Source organism: Orycteropus afer, unplaced genomic scaffold (genome assembly GCF_000298275.1).
Source record: "Orycteropus afer afer isolate SDZICR_OR568_19922 unplaced genomic scaffold, OryAfe1.0 scaffold00006, whole genome shotgun sequence".
NCBI classification, from domain to species: Eukaryota; Metazoa; Chordata; class Mammalia; order Tubulidentata; family Orycteropodidae; genus Orycteropus; species Orycteropus afer.
In genome coordinates, this window is record NW_006921593.1 from 19612547 (window position 1) to 19630897 (window position 18351).

Genomic DNA, 18351 nt, shown 5'->3' on the forward strand with positions numbered 1-18351 from the left:
AAGGCTGTCAGTCTTCACAGAAGCAAAGCCCAAACCACACCCACTGCCTGGAGTCCATTCTGACCCACAGCGCCCCTGGAGGACAGAGTGGAACTGTCCACAGGGTCTCCAAGGCTGTCAGTCTTCATGGAATCAGACTGCCACATCTTTCTCCTGTGCAGTGGCTACTGGGTTTGAACTCCCACTTCTAGGTGAGCAGCTGAGCACTTAACCCCTGTACCACCAGGACTCCTCAAGAATTGTTTGCCAGCTCTGTGGGACTAGCTTCTTCTCGGCACCATCAGTGATAGGGTGAGCTCTAACAGGAGCAAAATCCAGGTAGAATTTGATAAGACCAATGACTTATTCCTTGCAAATACTTTTTTCAACACTATTTGTTGTCTTGTTGTTAGGTGCCATTGCATCAGCTCCAACTCATAGCAACCCCACGTAAAATAGAACGAAACACTGCCTGGTCCTGCACCAGCCGCACAATCCTTGCTATACCCGAGCCCGTCGCTGCAGCCACTGTGTCAGTCCATCTCGTTGAGGGCCTTCCCCTTTTTTGCTGACCCTCCACCTTACCAAGCATAATATCCTTCTCCAGAGAATGGTTCCTTCTGACACGACCAAAGTAGGTGAGACGAAGTCTGGCCATTCTTGCTTCCAAGGAACATTCTGGCTACACTTCTTCCAGGATAGACTTGTTCATTCTTCTCTTCTGGTGGTCCATGCTGTATTCAGCATTCTTTACCAGCACCACAACTCGAAAGCATCAATGCTTCTTTGGTCTTCCTTATTCACCATCCAGCTTTCACATGCATAAGAGGTGACTGAAAATACCATGGTTTGTGTCAGGTACACCTTAGTCTTCAAAGAGACATCTTTGCTCTTTGACACTTCAAAGAAGCCTTTTGCAGCAGATTTGCCCAGTGCAATACGATGTCTGATGTCTCGACTGCTGCTTCCATGGGTGTTGACTGTGGATCCAAGTAATATGAAATCCCTGACAACCTCAATCTTTTCTCCATTTATCATGACACTGCTTATTGGCCCAGGTGTGAGGATTTTTGTTTTCTTTATATTGAGGTGTAATTCATTCTGCAGAGTGTAGTCTTCAGTCTTCATCAGTAAGTGTTTCAAGTCATAATCACTTTCAGCAAGCAAAGTTGTGTTGTTTGCATATCACAGGTTGTTAATGAGTCTTCCTCCAATCCTGATGCCATGGTCTTCTTCATGTAGTCCAGCTTCTCGGATTATTTGGTCAGCATACAGATTGAATAAGTGTGGGGAAAGGATACAACCCCGATGACACCTTTCCTGATTTTAAACATGCAGTGTCCCCTTGTTCTGTTTGAACATCAGCCTGCTGGTCATTGCACAGATTCCTCATGAGCACAATTGAGTGCTCTGGTATTCCCATTCGTCTCAATGTTATCCATAATTTTTTATGATCCACACAATTGAATGCTTTTGCATAGTCAAGAAAACATCTTTCTGGTATTCTTTGCATCCAACCAAGATCCATCTGACATCAGCAATGATATCTGTCATTCTACATCCTATTCTGAATGCAGCTTGAATTTCTGGAAATTCCCTGACAATATACTGCTGCAACCATTTTTTTTTTATTATCTTCAGCAAGATAATGATATTTTTGATAATTTCCACATTCTGTGGGATCACCTTTCTTTGGAATGGGTCCAAATACGGATCTTTTCCAGTCACTTGACCAGGTAGCTGTCTTCCAAATCTCCTGGCACAGATGAGTGAGCATCTCCAGTGTGACATCCGTTTGTTGAAACATCCCAATGGGTATTATTCTGTCAATTCCTGGAGCCTTGTTTTTCACCAACTCCTTCAATGCAGCTGAATAAGCAGCATCATGATAAATGGAGAAAAGATTGACGTAGTCAAAGATTTCATATTAGTTGGATCCACAGTCAATATCCTTGGAAGCAGCAGTTGAGAAATCAGACATCACACTGCACTGGGCAAATCTGCAAAGGACTTCTTTGAAGTGCTGAAGAGCAAAGATGTCTCTTTGAAGACTAAGGTGCGCCTAATGCAAGCCATGGTATTTTTAATTGCCTCATATGTATGTGAGAGCTGGACGATGAATAAGGAAGTCTGAAGAAGAGTTGATGCTTTTGGGTTGTATTGTTGGTGAAGAATAGTGAAATGACCATGGACTGCCAGAAGAACTAACAAATCTGTCCTGGAAGTACAGCCGGAATTCTCCCTGGAAGTGACAATGGCCAGACTTCGTCTCACCTGCTTTGGCCATATTGTCAGAAGGGACCATTCCCTGGAGAAGGGTATCATGCTTGGTAAAGTGGAGGGTCAATGAAAAAGGGGAAGGCCCTCAAGGAGATGGGTTGACGCAGTGGCTGCAGCGATGGGCTCAGGTACAGCCAGGACTGTGGGGCTGGCACAGGACCGGGTGGTATTTCATTCTGTTATCCATGTGGTCACTATGAGTCAGGGCCGAGTCGAGGGCACCCACCACCACCAACAGAATGGCAAAGCTGACCAATACCGTTGTTAGGGCTCCATACACCTTATTTGCATGGTCTCACCCCACTGGACGGGGCAGTGTTTCGTTCTGCTGTACGCGGGGTCTATGAGTCAGAGCCGACTCGATGGCACCGAACAACAGCCAAAGGAGGGAAGCCTTCCTGGCCTGACCGCGTGTCTTTGGTGACGGTAAAGCACTGTCTTTATGCTCTTACGTTGGTGATTCTTTGGGGAGCTGCCTGTAGACACCTGGCGCTTTTAGGTGTTTTGCTGACTTGCGGATGCTCTTACACAGGATGTGCTGTGTACTGTTCCTTCAGAAGCCCTTCCGTTTTGCTCACTGTTCTCCTAGGTGGGAGTTCCAAAACTCTGAGTGTAGCTTCACTTAATCATGTTTCCATTCATGGTCTGCTTTTGGTGTCGTGGGCAGAAATGGCCCCTCCAATCAAAGGTTAGATTCATGTTTTCAACTGCTCACCCTGGGGTTTCACTCTTAACACTTCACTTCCACTGGGCTTTGTCCTGTCCTGTCCGTCTGTCTCCGATTCCACAGCTGTACCTCGGTGGATGTCTAAACACGCCTCAGTGTCTGGTTGTGGTCATACTGCCATTCTGCTATTCTCACCCCTTTCTGTCTCACCGGGCACATCCAGTTCCTTGGGGACTTCTGAGTGCACCAGAGCCTGGGGCGGCTCACCACCGCCACGGTGGCTGCGGCAGTGTCGGGAAGGAAGGAGGAGGGGATGCAGAGGGCGAGCCCCTCACTGAGTGCCCACTCGGTACCCAGCTTTGTGTCCAGCACCGTCCGTGTGACATGTCACCAGGTGGAGGTCAGCCAGACCCCTGGCGGGTCCCCGAGGCTGTGGCTTCCTCCTCTCCACAGTGCTCTCCACTGACTCTCCGAGCAGATCGGAGGCTGCCGATCCTCGAGCAGAGAGGAGGCAGGGGGCCCCCCGACTTGGGTGTCGCCCCAGCTGGCGCTGCCCGTGGTTAAGGCTTGTCCTCGCCGTGGTGGGCCCTGACGCGCAGCAGCCCTGTGCCCAGTGAGCACTGCTGCCTGGCCTGCGCCAGCCCCAGGCGTCGGGCCGTTGGGGCCCACGGGGTCCTCACTGCTGATTCCCAGCAGTCACCAGGCCTTTCTTCCTGGTCTTAGCCTGCAAGATCTGCTGACACCTGTTGAGCATCACAGCCATAGGTGTGTCCACTGAAGGGGGTGGGGTGGCCGCATATGAGGCGACCAGTGAGGCGTGAACCCGGGTCTCCAGGATGGGGAGCGGGAACTCTGCTGCCGAGCCCCCACAGCCTCCCCATGTCCGGGCCGTGGAGACAGCCCTGCAGAGCCAGGGCTGGCCTTCCCGGACACCTGTCCTTGGGGCTTCTGAAGAGGGCTGGCTCCCCAGGGTAGGTTCTAGAGCGGCCGTGTGTTGGGCCCCCCCGCGAGCCCTGCCTGCTTCTTCTGCCCTTCCAGTGCCCGAGGACCCGCCCACGTAAAGTCCAGCCGCTGCGACTGGACCGGCCCGGCCGCCCAGCTCTCCCAGACAGCCTGGCTGAGTCCTCCCAGCCCTGTTGAACATGGAGCTCTGGAACACGCGGGTGCAAGCGCTGTGCTGGTCACTGCATGCTGGGCCGTGCCCAGGGTGGGGGCTGCGAGGGGCTGGCGTGAGGGAGAGGGGTCTTCCGGATGCAGAGACTGTGCGACCCCCCACCTGGGGTCTGCTGGCAAGCATGTCCATGGGCAAGTGCAGCGGCTCTCAGTCAGCCTTGTGGTCTCCCCAGAGCAGCCTTAAGCTGTCAGCAGGGTGTGGGGGCTGTAGTCAGAGCAGGGGCAGTCGTGCCGGGTGACTCATTTCTGTCCAGCCCTAGACATATGGTGTGGCCATTGCTGTGGGTCCCTGTGTCCTCCACACTGCCCCCACCCCAGGCACCCTCCAGGTGAGCAAGGGCAGAGGGGACTGCCATCCGCCCTCCCTGCCCCACCGCAGGCTGACTCTACCTGCAGCCCGGACGGTGCCCCAGACGTCTCGTTCTGGGGTGGCCCCCTGCCCTGCACATGCCCACCTCGGAGCCCCGTGCCCCGCTCTGGGTGAGGACTCAGCCAGGGAACTGCAGGTGGCCCAGGAGCCGGTCCCAATTCTTGAGGATGGGTGGAGAGAAGGACACCCGTCCCTCAGCCCTGTCCTGTCCCCAGGAGGGTATCTGCAGCCCGGAGCCACGGCGGTGGCCCTCCCCCTGGGCCACACAGACGTGCTGCATCCCCACTCCTGCTCCTTCGGGTGGTGGCCAGGGGCACAGGGTCCCAGGAGAGGACCTGGGCACTGAGCCTCGATTCCCAGAGGAGGAAGCAGGTTCAGGCAGGCAGCGAGGGGCGGGACCTGGGCCCAGACCAGGCCTTCGGTCTGCAGCTTGGCTGCCACAGGTCTGTTCCAGCTGCTCCACAGGTCCCGGTGCTGGGGAAGGAGGGGTCTGGGCCCCCCAGGTCATGACGCTGGTGCGAAGTACAAGCAAATCTCCGCCACTTTGCTGCTCAAAGGGTGCAGTCACCTGTGCTTGATGGACAGGCGTAGGCTCGCCGGCCCCTGGGACTTTGCAGTTGGCCTCAGGGCCCTCCTTGCACATGTTGAGCCTGGCAGGCCCAGTGTCCACCCCTTGTCCACGCCCCAGGGGCCTAGTGAAAGGGCGGTGGCTCACCTCAGCTCTTGGCTTCCCTCTGTGCGGTCCAGGCAGGACTCGGGTCCGGACCCAGTGTCACGGGGCCACGGGCAGCTATACTAGGCCTCACTGGCTGTGGAGACTCCGTGGCCAAGAGGAATGATGGAAGGCCACCAGCTCCCCATCCCTCCAAGGCCGAGCCCCAGGTGCTGTGAGGTGGGGTGGAGACCCCAGACCAGGGAGTTTCCAGTCACCCCAGAAAGACCTGAGCCCACGTGAGGGTGCACACACATCGTTTACTGTCTGCTTTGGAGCTAGGAAGGGGTCACAGGGGGGTGTGGCTCTGGGGGCCGTCCTGGGGCTCACGAGTGGTCCTGGGGGTCCCTCGCCTGCCCAGTCGCCTGTTGCCCCCACCCAAGGCCAGCAGTGTGGGGGGCAGTCTGACCCGAGGGAGGCTAAGATGAGTGTGGAGCTGGGCGAGGGGCACAGGCCCCCCTGAAATGGAGCTGAGCAGGAGAGCAGGGCAGAGAGAGGTGGAGGGGAGGAGGGAGGGGGCAGGTAGAGGGGAGGCGAGGACACAGAGGGCGCGGGGTGCAGCGGCTGCCTGTAGGCGCCTGGCAGCAGGCCGGGAGCTCTCCCCAGGGCATCCTGCATCTGGCCATGCAGCCCCTGGGCCCCCCACAGAGCCCTCTACCGGCATCATCCCACACGTGGACCAACCTTTGCAACCCGGGTCAGCATGGGCCCAGTGGCCCAGTGAGGCCCCTGCCCTAGAACTCCCCTGCCAGGGGAGTTTGCAGACTCCACACAGGGCCTAAAGGGCCCCCCCTTTCCTCTGGGTGTGGCCACCACACCCCGCTGGTCTGGGAGAAGAGCCCCCTCCTGCCCAGTGCCTGGCCTGGCCCAGTGTAGTCCTGCTCAGATGGCCTGCCGGGGTCGCTAGGCCCCAGGGAGGTCCTGGCGTCCCCTCCAGCACCTGGAGCAACCCTAGGCCCTTGTGCATGGGCCCCTCACTAAGACTGTTGGACTTGAGGTGTGGAGGGTGACACTAGCCCCATGCACTCTGCAGTGAGGGCAGTGCAGACTCTGTGGTGGGGGCAGCTGGGCCAGGGCAGTCGGCAGAGCAGTGGAGGGCAGGTCCCAGGAGACAGGAGGGGCTGGTGACATGGTGGGGCCTTAGCCCCAGGAGGAAAAGGGCTGGGGGTCTAGCCCTGGGGCAGTGTGTCCACCACTTCACAAGCTCACTCTGGTGGGAGAGCTGAGAATCCCAGGGGAATAAGGGCAGAGTGGGGCTGGACAGGATCCCAGTGACCAGAGAAGGGTGTGGCCACCTGGGCAGCTGTCTGGGCAGGGGTCCAGGCAGTGGTTCAGGAGAGGTCTGGGCTGAGGTCCAGGGGAGGAGAGGGAGGTCCAGGGTGTCTATGAAACAGACCCAGCAGGTTCCTTGCTAGATGGCAGGTGAGAAATGAAGGGGCTTGAGGGGCTGAAGGGACAGGGAGGGGGAGCAGGGCAGAGCTGGGCTGTCTGGCCTCCTGTGTGAGTTGGGACGAGGACTGTGCTGGTGTAACTCTGGGAGAGCAGGCGAGCAGATGGCTACAGGGGACTGAGGCTGGGCAAGGTAGGGGTCTCAGGTGAGCCTTGCAGTGTCTGAGGTCAGGAGAAGGGGGACCAGCAGGGCCATGGAGGAATGAGGGGCCTAGGGGGCACTGGGCCTGGAGACAGATGGGGGGTTCTGGAAACCCTCGTGATGACAACTTGAAGAGGAAGATAACGTGTGACTTGGTGAGGGGACTTGATGAACAGCTGCTGGGCTCAGCTGTGTGGAGGGCGCCAGGCCTGGGTAAAGGATGTTGGAGTGATGAGGTGGGTGATGTAAGGATGGGAACCAGACGTGGCTTCAGAGACCCTTGGCTGAGAAACTTGGGAGGCGCAGGGGAGAGCAGGGCTGACAGAGGGCTGCGTGTTCGCCCTGCTCTGGGCTGGAAGATCTCCGGCGGGTGAGGAGCGAGACCCACCTGCCTGAGAGTTTCCTCACCTGGCTGCACTTGGGACACCAGGAGTGTCAGCCCCAGTTGTTTCAGACACACAGGAAGCAGAGTGACTAGTGGAGAGTAAGGGCAGGGGGACATCCAAGGGGGAAGGGAAGGTGGGCCAGGCAGTGGGAAGTGACGGGCGTTTGCCTGAAGCCCCTGGGGCCGAGGCCCTGGGCAGGTGTGTTTATGGAACTGCAGGGTCAGTGCAGGGCTGGGTGTAACGGACAGGGCAGCTTAGCCAGCTGGGCACTGAAGGGCTCATTTGTTGAAGGTGGTCCGAGTCTTGCCCAGGCACCTTCTGGCCCGTCCTTGGGTCCATCACTGCGCCAGCACCTCCCCGCACCCTCTATGCCCCTCACTCTGGTCTTCCCTGCCCCATGGCTCCCCTGGGAAACCCAGGCGGCTCTCGGGGTCCCCTTGGGCCGGATCCAGCATCTGCTTTGGAGGGCTGAGAGGCAGGCAGCCAGTTGCTGGATGAGTGGCCATGATGCCAGGTTGTAGTAGCACCGAGCATCTGTGGGCCCCCTCAGACACTTGGTCTATGAGAGGGGGCTGCATGAATCTTTGGAGAACATTAGAGTGGCAGGTTGCAGTGCTAGGGTGGACCAGGAGGGAGGACAGTCGTCACCCCCACCCCCAGCCCCTCTCCTCCTGCAGGTACCTGGACTTTCTTGGGGGAATAGGCAGCTGTCTTGTGCGGCAGCCAGGTAACCCTCCTAAGGCTGGAGGGTGTGGAAGGGGCGCCAGAGTCCACGGGGGACAAAGAAGCAGGCGAGAAGGGAGCCCAGGTAGAGCAGCATGGACAGGAGGCAAGGGGCCGACAGGGCACTGGAATGTTGGTGAGGGAGAGAAAGGGCCTGCAATGTGCAGAAGACCCCAGGGTCCGCTCAGAAGTGAGGTGCCCTGTGTTCCCTGGGGAGGGTGGTGGATGGCTGAGGTGTCCGTGGTGAGGACAGAAGACACCAATAAGGCTCTCAGTCCCCTCCCCCACCCTACCGCTTGCCTTCTTCCCGTGGACCCGCAGCGTTTCCCACTCACGGTCGAGCAGAGTGGCTGCTCGCAGGACACTCACACGCAGCTCCTCCATTCTCGGTGCCGAGCGTGGAGGCTGTTCTATTTGTGGACGAGAAGCCCTCTGCGGCCCACCCCCCACAGAAGCATCAAGGTCCTACAAAACCTGGACCGGCTCTGGGTGTAGAACTGCCCACTGGAGATCAAGATGGTGAAGGGAGCGCCAGGCTGACGTGGACTGAGGTGCTCGCGGGACTGCAGACACCTTGCTGGGGGCACGCCACCCACCTGCTCAGCCTGTGCTGGCCCGTTGCTCTCCTGTGTCTCCCTATGTGACCTGCAAAAGCATTTTCTCTCCTAAGGTTTTCAGAGCGACAGCTCCACACTGTACAATCCTGTGGAAAGTTTTTTGGTGTTGAGCAAAGTTGAGTGTCATTTGATGTCCACTTGTGTGCACCTGCCCATGTGTGTGCGTGTTGAAGGAGCTCTGGTAGTGTACTGGTTAAAGCACTCAGTTGCTAACCAAAAGGTCAGCAGTTTGAACCCACCCGTTGCTCCATGGGAGAAAGATGAGGCAGTCTGCTTCCATGAGAGCAACAGCCTTGGCGAACCCGCGGGCAGTTCCACTCTGTCTTCCAGGGGCGCTGTGAGTCGGAATGGACTCCATGGCAGTGGGTGTGGCTTAGGCTTTGCTTCTGTGAAGACTGACAGCCCTGGAGACCCTGTGGGGCTGCTCTACTCTGTCCTAAAGTATCACTTTGAGAGTCAACCTGGTGGCCCGTGGGTTTGTTTTTGGTTGTTGTTGTTGTTTGCCGTCGAGTCGGCCCCAACTCATAGCGACCCCTCCTTGGGTTTCCGAGGCAGTATCACTACGGAAGTAGGATTGCCCAACCTTCCGAGGAGTGGCTGGTTAGGTGTGTATTAAGTCTTTGGCCATTCTCCTACTGAATTGTCTTTTTTCACTGATAGTAAAAGTCCTTTTCGCCACCTGTCTGTCCATTCGTTGGTCATGCCATGTTGCTATGATACTGGACCCCGTGTTACTGGTATTTCAGTACCAGCAGGGTCGCCATGGTGGCCAGGTGTCTGTGGAGTTTCCAGATTCAGACAGACTGACCACAGAGAACTGCTGATGCACTCCTGAACACGTTAATGAAAACGCTGAGTCTCAACAGGCCGCTGTGTGACTCACCCGACTCACTCACTCTGGACACGACATCAGGGGACCATCGCTGGAGGAGGACGTCGGGTCTGGTGATGGGCAGGGCCAGCGGGCGGAGGAGGCCCTCAGTGAGATGGATCGGGAGAACAGCCACCACAGTGCACTGGAACCTGCCGGTGATTGCAGGGGGACGCAGGACAAGGCCACGCTCCGTCCTGCTGTGCATGAGGCCACCAGTCGGAGTTGACTTGGGGCAGCCATCTCTTTGCCCATCCATCGTCTCCTGTCAGATGCCGTTACGGTGACTCTGACATAGTAGGATGGATCACCCCACAGACGTTTCTAGGCTGCAGGCTTTACGGGAGCACACTGCCAGGTCCCTCTGCGGTGGGGCCGCTCAGTGGGTTTGAACTGCCAACCTTCCGGTTTGCAGCCGAGCACTTAACCACTGCATCACCAGGGCTCTTTACGCAGGGAGGAGTGTGCTCTGAAGCTTGCCTGTCAGGAGTAGAGTTTCCTGCCTGTGCTTTTCATGTGGACGCCGTCCTCACTCCGTCCCCTCCCCGAGGCCGTACCTGTCCCCCTCTGCGTCCTGACCACGTTTTGAAGCGTTCCTTTCCACACTCCGGTACTTACTCCAGCTCCACTTTTTGTTGACAGCCTGACGTAGGGAACCGGTTTCATCTTTTCCCTGGGCCGTGTGTTTAGAGGTCCCTTTTTCCCACCACCAGCACCAATCCGTGGGGGCCCGTTTTCCAGAACGGCAGGTAGAGGGGACCACACAGCACGTGGCCTTTTGTCACCTGGGGGCTGTGTTCAGGCTCCAACCCGTCCTGGAGGGGCTTGTAGTGCTTGCTTGTTTACGGGGTGAAGGGGACGTCTGTGAGTTTCCTGTGACTCCCCTAACAGAATCCCACAAAGTGGGGGGCTTGTAAGAACGAAACTTGGAAGACTTCTTGGAGGCCAGAAGTCCAGGTCAGGCTACTGGCTGCGTGGCTTCTTCTGAGGCTCTGAGGGGAAACCTGTTCCAGGCAACTCTCCCAGCTCTGGTGCTTCCCGAGGGGTGACCTGGGCTCTCGGTGCGGCTGCTCTGTGGCCACGTGACTGTCCTTCCTCCAACTCTATTCTTTTATAAGCTACCATTCAGATGAAACTAGGGCCTGCTCTGCTCCGGGGCGACCTTGTGTTAACGGGTATCATCTTCAGAGACCCCATCTCCAACAAGGTCCCCTTCAGAGCATGGGCAGCGACACAGCTTTGACATAGCTTTGGGGAGGTCACAAGTCAATCTGCAGGCGTCTCAGTGTCACCTCCAGCCTCAGGGGAGCTCAGGGCCAGCTCCCTTTGCAGCCCACTTGCCGGCAGTCAGACCCTGCCCTGGGCTGCTTCCGGCATGGCTGGCATGGCATGCTCTGCCATCGCCCAAGGCCTTTGCCAGCCTGTGCTTCCCCAGCTGGGGAAGAGAACCGTGGCACCAGTCCCCACTTCAGGCCGAGGGAGGAGGAAAGCGCTGGGGGCCACGTGTCACTCTGTGGGGCGAGAAGCTGGGGCTGTCTATTGGGCGTGAGGGCCCCGTCATTCATCAGAGCTCCCCAGCCTTAGGGTCCGATCCTTGTGCCCTCAGGAGCTTTTCTTGCAGCCGTGAGCCCCCCCCCCCCAAGATCCTGCGCACCTTTTGATGGCACCTGTCTCCAGGTGCCCCTGCTCAGGATCCTCCCATCACCCCAGGGGGCTTCAGGGCTGAGGGCGGGGGAGCGAGCTGTAGGGTCAGTTTTCCATCATATACTTTGAGAGCAAGGCTTGACCCCGGACACAGGGGCTGCTGTTTCCAGGTAAAGGTGGCTTGGTGTGGTGGCTGAGTGGGGCCACATGTGAACTTGCATGTGCATGTGCGCACACATGCGTGTTTGTGCATGTGTGTTCCATCACCCATTATAAGGGTACTGAGGTCCATCCTGTAACCTGAAGCCACCCACCTGGCATGCTGCAGGCCCCACAGGTGGCCTGCTGAGGCTCCCTATACAATGTGCAGTGTTGCTGGGAGCTGGACTGGAGGCTGCCATGGGCACTGGGCTGAGCACTGGCAGCAGGCCTGGCATCTTGGCCCTGCTGTGAGGGTCTGCTCTTGGCACCGGGAGCGGTGATGGGAGGACAGGCTGGCCTCGAGAGCTCTGGGTGGGCCCCCAGAGGTGCCCTTCTTTCCCTGGAGCCAGCCCTGTGCCAGGCCCCGCCTCACCTGTGTCCGCCCTCCCAACAGTGAGAAGGCTCGTGAAGCGTAACCGGAAGCCCCTGCAGCCGAACCTGGCACCGTACCAGAGGGTCTGCTACTCCACCCACAGCCAGGCGTGACCCGGGCGCCCAGCTGCATGCGCCATGAGCCACGTCTCCGTTGCTGACACGACCCTCATCCTGGCCGAGGGGCAGCACAGACCTGCTTGGGAGGGGCCCTGTACCCCGCCCCACCTCATCTCCCAGTGGAAGAGTTGGGCCCCTGGGCCCCTGGAGGGTGGGTGGGGACGTTGCAGGGAGCTTCGCCCAGAGTTTGGGTCCCTGCTCAGGCTATAGCACCAAGGAGCCCCCTCACTGTGGAGCTATACCCCCTCAGGTTGCACTGTCCACTGCCCTGTGTTGGGGTGAGGCTTAGTTTCTCACGCTGACATGGGGCCTGAGGTGCAGGATGAAACGGGGGTTTTGAGGGAACAGAGAGGCTGTTAACACACGTTGTGAACACCAAATAAAGTGGCCCTGCCATGTCCAGCGTATCCCTGGAGAGCTGAGCTCCTGCTTGGGTTCCAGCTAGCTGCCACTTCTGGCCCTGAATGTAGTATGACCTCACAGGTTGCGGCTGGGTCAGACTGCAGGTCCTCCGCGGGGCAAGGCATGGGGCTGCAGCCAGCAGCCAGTGCAAGCCCCCTTGACCCAGGGAGCCGAAATCAGCTGAGTTCTTCCGGGTGACACTGCAGGGCCCACCATGGTGAGTGGTGCCATGGCAGGGCTCGGCTGGCACTGGGTCCGGGTGGGGCCATGAGGCCACCCTCCAGGCCTCAGGACAACACTGGGCCCTGGCTCCCTGGCCATCTCTGCCCAGGCTGGTCTAGGGGTCCTGCCCACAGGCACGTGTGGGATCTGTCCTGCCCTGGTCTCTCCCTTTCCCCGGCACCCTCGTCACAGGGTGCTCATCCAGGGTGGAGCCTTAATCCAGGCAGGATGCAGATACCTTGACAGGCTGAGGTGCCCAAAGAGGTGCATCCCAAACACGGAGGTCCCAGGCCACGCCGCCAGGTGCAATCTGTCTCAGCCTCCCTTCATTTCCCATCTGCACAGCCAGCCACCATGTACATCCACACGCTCACACACATTCCCACCTCTGCTGGGGTTGCAAGGGCAGGTGGGGCATGTTTGGCGGTACATCTGTGACGAGAGACCTGACCTCACTGCAAGCCTCCAGTCTTTTATTCATACAAGAACACACTTCACCTGCCGACAGACAGTGCAGGGAGGGGCACCTCGAAGTAGGACACGCAGGCCAGGCCGCCCCGTAGTCAGCGGCCAGCAGAGCCACTGTGATGCAGGGCTGCCCGGAGGGCCAGGCCAGAGTCCAGCCCCTTCAGCGGCCCCAACACTGCCCTTCCCAGCGCACAGCCGTCGCTGCCCCCAGGCCTGCTCCCACTCCTTAACTAGCTGAGTAGGGTTCCCTGTGGGCACTGGGCCCCATTCCAGAGCACAACTGCCCCTGGCCCGGAGACCACAACCCCAACTCAGGGAAAAGCAAAGCAGTACTAAGCGGACTTCCTGGGTCTTGTACCAGCTCGGACCCCCACCCCCAGTCCCAGGAAGACCTTCCCCTTACTGGGCCCCTTCCAGTAGGGGGCTGGTCCCTTCCCCAAGGCTTGCAGGCAGCTAGGGCCTCGGAGGAGGGAGAGCCAGCCTAGACAGAGGGGCTGTGGAGCCTGAGTGAGCCCAGGCCTCCCAGATCCCAGGGCAGGGAAGGGCATGAGGGTCAAAGGTCAGCCAACTCCCTGAAAAGCCCTTTGGGAGGAGCCAAGACAGCAGCCTTGGGGTCTGAGGAGGTCGGGAGTCTGAAAACGGATGCAGGTCTTTAGAAGCCCTTAACTGTCGATGCTCTGCTCAGCCTGTCCCCGGCACCTCGCTGGCCACGGAAGGGGCCCAGCCAAACTGAAGCTCCACCCAGCGTCCCTGTGGGCAGCTTGCAGCACAGGTCACCTTGAGCCCTGGCCACGTTGCCCGAGCTGGCCCTGGCTGTGGGTGGGGATGGGGGTGGGTAGGACACTGGCCAAGCTTTCTCAGCTTGACTGTGGACCCTGGCCAGGGCTGCCTCCAAGACACTGGTTCAAGAGCAGCAGCCCATGGCTGCAGAGGGCTAGCCTGCTTTCCTGGGGCGTGCAGGAGGAGCACCCCCTGACAACCGAGACCCAGAAAGCTGAGCCCTGTAGACGTGGCTGGCCGGACCTGACCGTGGCCAGCCACCAGCTGACCGCAAAGGGCTGGCTCACACCAGGTGCTGGCCGAGGGCCAGGCCGCAGGTCCTGCAGACTCACAGGGCCACGCTCCCTGGAGGGGTTCAGTCCCAGGCTGGTGCCCCGAGCTCCCCCCTGAGCATCACGGTGCATGCATCATCTCTGGCCCCCCGGCCCCTGGAGGGCAGAGCCCCCCCTGCACGGGGTGAGGGGCAGCCGAGGGTGGACCCTGACGCAGCTCCCAGCAGCGGTGGGTGGGTACAGGAAGGCAGAGACACACATTCTTGGTGAGGACTGCAGACGTGCCTTCTCGGGACGCCCGAGGGCAGGTGACCCGTCTGCAAGGCTGCAGGCCGGGGGGGGGAGCTCGTGCACACAGGAGGCGGCACCGTGCCCCTGAGGTCCCTGAAATACATGGCTTTTGGGGACACTTGCTCCCTGTTGACCTGAGGCCCTACTAGAAAAAAAAAAAAGGGTGGCCAGGCCAGACCTGGGGGCCGCACCCGCACACCCCACCCCAGCAGGGCCGCGCTCCAGGTCACCCCGGCTCTCCCCGTTGAGGAGAATTAAATAGCGTCTGTTTTGCGTTTTGGCAAAGTCTGGGGCCGGGGGCATTACCGCCACCGAGGCCCTGCGGCTGCGAGGACCAACGTGAGGAGGAGGACGGGGAAATGGGGCCGGGGGCCGGCGGCGGCGGAGGATGGCGCCTCCTGCTCGGACAGGCCGGGGAGGGCGTGCGAGGCGGTGGTCCGCGAGCTGGAGGCCTTCTTGTTGACCCTCCTCCCGCAGACGTCGTCGGGGCAGCCGCCCCCGCTGCCGGAGCCGCTGCCGTCGTCACCTGGGGAGGCGCAGGGTCAGGCGGCTCCTCCGTGGGCTCCCATGGCGACGGCCCTCCCAGAGTCGGGTCCACCCGGACTCCTACCCACTCGCCAAGGCCCGAAGCAGACCCCGTTCCTGGACCCCACCACGAAGGCCACCTGGAGCCCAGGCCCGACACACAACTGCACTTGGAGACGCGAGGTACCTGGTGTCCAGGCAAGAACAGGCGGAGCAGTGGCGCCCAGGGAGCCCCATGGGCCCCGGAAAGGGAGCTGCCTCACTGCCAGCCACATCGCTGGGCCCGCCGCGACCTCACCGCCCCATAGGCCCGCCCTCTCGGCCGAGAGCCCGCCCCAGCCCCGCCCCCTCCGCAGAGGGCCCATCCCAGACCACACCAAGCTCCTCCCCCCTGTAGGTCCCTCCCTCTCGGCTGAGGAAACGCCCCAGACCACACCCAGGCTCCTCCCCCTGTGGGCCCCTCCCTCTCCATAGGGCACACCTCAGACCATGCCCCAGCCCCTCCCCCCATGGGTCCCGCCCTCTCCGCAGAGGCCACGTCCCAGCCCCTCCCCCTGCGGGTCCTGTCCTGTCCGCGGCCACAGCTCTTGCGCATGTGCTGGTGGTCGGCCCCACCTCCACCGCCATGTCCCGGCCCCCAGCCCGCAGGGCCCGTCCTCACTGGCGTCCTGGAAATCCACGTCCTTGCCGCTGTAGGCGCTGCGCAGCCGGTTGGTCATGATCTTCAGCTGCATGATCTGCTGCCGGATGGTCATGTCTGGCTTGGTGATGTCCACCTCGACCTCAGGGTTGTTGATCTGGTTGGCCAGGCCGTCGCCCATCACCTCGGGGAGGTACCTGGGGCCAGACGGGCAGAGGCCCTGTCACCTCTCCTAGCACTCTCTCTACCCCAGGTGGCACCGCGGCACTGCTCCCCCCTTGGGGAGGAGGTGCCCAGCACTGACTCCATCTTGAGAAGGTGGCACCCCCAGCATTACTCCCAACTTGGGACCATCTGGAGCCCACTGGGCCCCACATGGTGCCGTGGAGAGCTGTCCCCTTCTCCTGGGGCTCCAGGCATGGGGACGGGCGCTCACCGGCCCTTGGTCATCCCGTTCCAGCAGCGGTCATCACTGGAGGTGCTCATGGCCAGCCTTTCACTGCACAGTGTTCCTGGGAGGCTGATCCAGAAGTCCTGGACGTCACGCAGCTGGGTCTTGGCTTCAGAGACCTGTGGGCAGCAGTCAGCTACTAGGTCGTCTGGATTCAGCCTGCCAGCCTCCCACAGCCAAGGCCTCAGACTGCAGCCCCTGGGGCAGGGAGCCCACTCACCAGCTTCTCCAGTGTGCCCGAGGAGGGCGTCTCCTGAGGCTCCAGCTTGCCCCGGCGCCTCTTGTCCTCAGGCCCACCGCCCTGGGGGTTGACCTTGGGGTTCCCACAGCCCTGGATGACCTGGGGAGACAGCACAGGGGCCCAGGCAGGTGCCTCAGGCCCGGAAGGGGCCCCATCTGGGCCACCCCTCTTCCCCCTGCACTCTCCTGCCCTCACCTTGGCCGTGAGTGTGTCCTTGTTGTCCTGGAGGGTACTGATGGCCTCCGCCAGCCATATGTGCACAGTGCTGATGACGGTCTCCGCGCCCGATGGGCCCCAGAACTTGTCAGTGATGAGCACCATGGAATCTGGCACAGGGGTAAGCACACGCACACACATGACCATGTGTGCATGCCCATGACACAGCCCACACAGCACAGGCTAAGGCCGGGTGATGGCTGGTTCCTCCATGTGCAGGGCTGACCCACTTCGTGCCACAGCCCACGTATGAGCAGGCATGCTCACTTGTACAAAGAGAGGACAGTTTGTACGCATGTTGGCCCATATGATGTCAACACACACAGGTCATCTCACGTGTGGTGGTGTGCATATGTGCCTGTGTATCCACAATGACCCACCCCGTATCAGTTTATGTACATCCTGGTTCCCATGTGCTGCTATTTAGACATGTTGTCTGCCCCATCTTCCTTCCGAGGAGTGGCTGGTGGGTTTGAACCACCAGCCTTCTGGTTAGCAGTCAAGTGCCTTAGGCACTAAGCTACCAGAACTCCCACGTTAGCCTATACAGGTATTGAAATGTTTGCATGTTGGCTGTCGTGTCAGCACATGCACAGATTTGCTTTGTCTGCTGGCACATATGTGTGCTGACACATCTCACATCAACATACATGTTAGCTCACACATATGTCAACATGTTCCTGTTCTCATGGGTGCTGGTGTGTACACACAGTAGCCCACTGTATGAGCACAGGTGCAGGTCAACTCATGCGTGTATTGCCATGTACGTGTGCTGAGACACTAATGTCAGGACTGTGGATTCAGCTCACATGTGGGCACACATGCTGGCCCATGTGTATCGAGTGTTGTTGTGCTCACTCAGGACTCTGATCCCCCCAGGCCTACCTCCAAGAGACCTGCCCCAGTACAGCTCCTGCCAGCCCACTGACGCTCTGCAGATGCAATCTGTCCCTGGCCACGGTCCCCCGACCCCAAGACAGGGCAGCGTCTCCCCTCCCTCTCCTGCAGGCCCCCTGGCTGCCTGGCATGTGGGGTAAGGTGCTCGGGACCAGCTCACCCAGAAGGTTCCTCCACTCGGCATCCAGGTCAGCCTGGTTGGCAAGGCAACCCTTGAGCACGTTTCGGCAGTAGTCGGGGCAGGGCCGGGCGCCAGGCACGCCCAGGCAGTGGGCACAGTAGACCAGCTTCATGACAGCTCGTGAGCACTCTGGGCCCAGGGGCACCTGTGGATGAAGGCAGCCTGACTCCTCTTCCAAGCCCCAGCCCAGGGTGTGCCAGGCACCCGACTGCTCTAGGGTGAGGAGGTGGCCTGAGCTCTGCTGGACTTGGCCTGGTCCTGGGACATGTCGAAATAGTCACCACCATTACAGTAGTTGGGAAGCATGACCTCCCCACCGTGCAGATGGGGAAACTGAGGCGTGGTGTTGGGGGTAACTTGCTAAGGACTACCACGTGGGTCTGACAGGTGAGGACCCTGGGTGAGGAGCCCGCCTGAATCCATCTCTTGTTCATCCTGACCCCCCAGCCCGAGGTGCACCAGCTCCCTCCCTCCTGGCCCTGGCCAGGACATGGCCTGGAGGATGGGATGGGGCAGGGGGGGGCTGGCCTGGAGCCATCCCTGTCCCAGGAAAGCACATGTCTGGCTGTGCTGCCTGAAGACCGGTCCTGGGGCTGCAGCAGGGGGCTGAGAGGAGCTTGGCTGTAGTGCAGGGCATGGGGCTCTGGGGGCTCCAAGAGGCTCTGGCAGCAGTGCGCACCTGGGCCACCTTCCGGACCACGTCGCTGGCCAGCCCCAGGCCCTGCACGAAAGCTCGAGCTGCCACGAAGGCGCGGGTGGCCCGCAGGCGCAGCTCACGGGGGGCGTCCCCGAAGGGCCGCAGGGCCTCGGCCTGCTTGCCCAGGCAGTCCAGGTAGTCGTCCGGCAGCAGCAGCTGTGGGTGCAGCTGCTTGAAGAGGCGCTCGAGCAGGCGGGCCCAGAACTCGGCCAGCGTCTCCTCCAGGGGCAGGTTGGCGCCGCGGTAGTAGAGGCGCAGCTCGGCGTACAGGTCGCGGAAGGCCTTGGTGTTCTGCGTGTACAGGTCCCCGAAGGCGCTGGGGAAGGTGTCCTGCAGCGCGCGCTCCGAGCCGTTCAGCAGAC

At 60.1% G+C, this 18351-nt stretch overlaps 2 protein-coding genes across 2 annotated transcripts in view; one reads left to right on the forward strand and one right to left on the reverse strand.

Moving 5' to 3' along the window:
• Positions 1-11700, forward strand: part of ANKMY1 (ankyrin repeat and MYND domain containing 1) — a 64719-nt gene extending 53019 nt beyond the window's left edge. Inside the window, exons 21-25 of the mRNA XM_042781307.1 lie at positions 4418-4428; positions 4479-4579; positions 4685-4912; positions 7836-7885; positions 11609-11700. Of these exons, the coding sequence (XP_042637241.1) occupies positions 4418-4428; positions 4479-4579; positions 4685-4912; positions 7836-7885; positions 11609-11700 (482 nt within the window). The remainder of the gene's footprint in view (positions 1-4417; positions 4429-4478; positions 4580-4684; positions 4913-7835; positions 7886-11608) is intronic.
• A 2743-nt stretch (positions 11701-14443) lies between these two features.
• GPC1 (glypican 1) overlaps positions 14444-18351 on the reverse strand; it is a 7816-nt gene continuing 3908 nt past the window's right edge. The window contains exons 3-9 of the mRNA XM_007941488.2: positions 17972-18351; positions 17272-17437; positions 16194-16324; positions 15978-16097; positions 15743-15876; positions 15328-15503; positions 14444-14667 (exon numbers count right to left, since the gene is read on the reverse strand). The exon at positions 17972-18351 is cut by the window's right edge and continues 7 nt beyond it. Of these exons, the coding sequence (XP_007939679.2) occupies positions 14444-14667; positions 15328-15503; positions 15743-15876; positions 15978-16097; positions 16194-16324; positions 17272-17437; positions 17972-18351 (1331 nt within the window). The remainder of the gene's footprint in view (positions 14668-15327; positions 15504-15742; positions 15877-15977; positions 16098-16193; positions 16325-17271; positions 17438-17971) is intronic.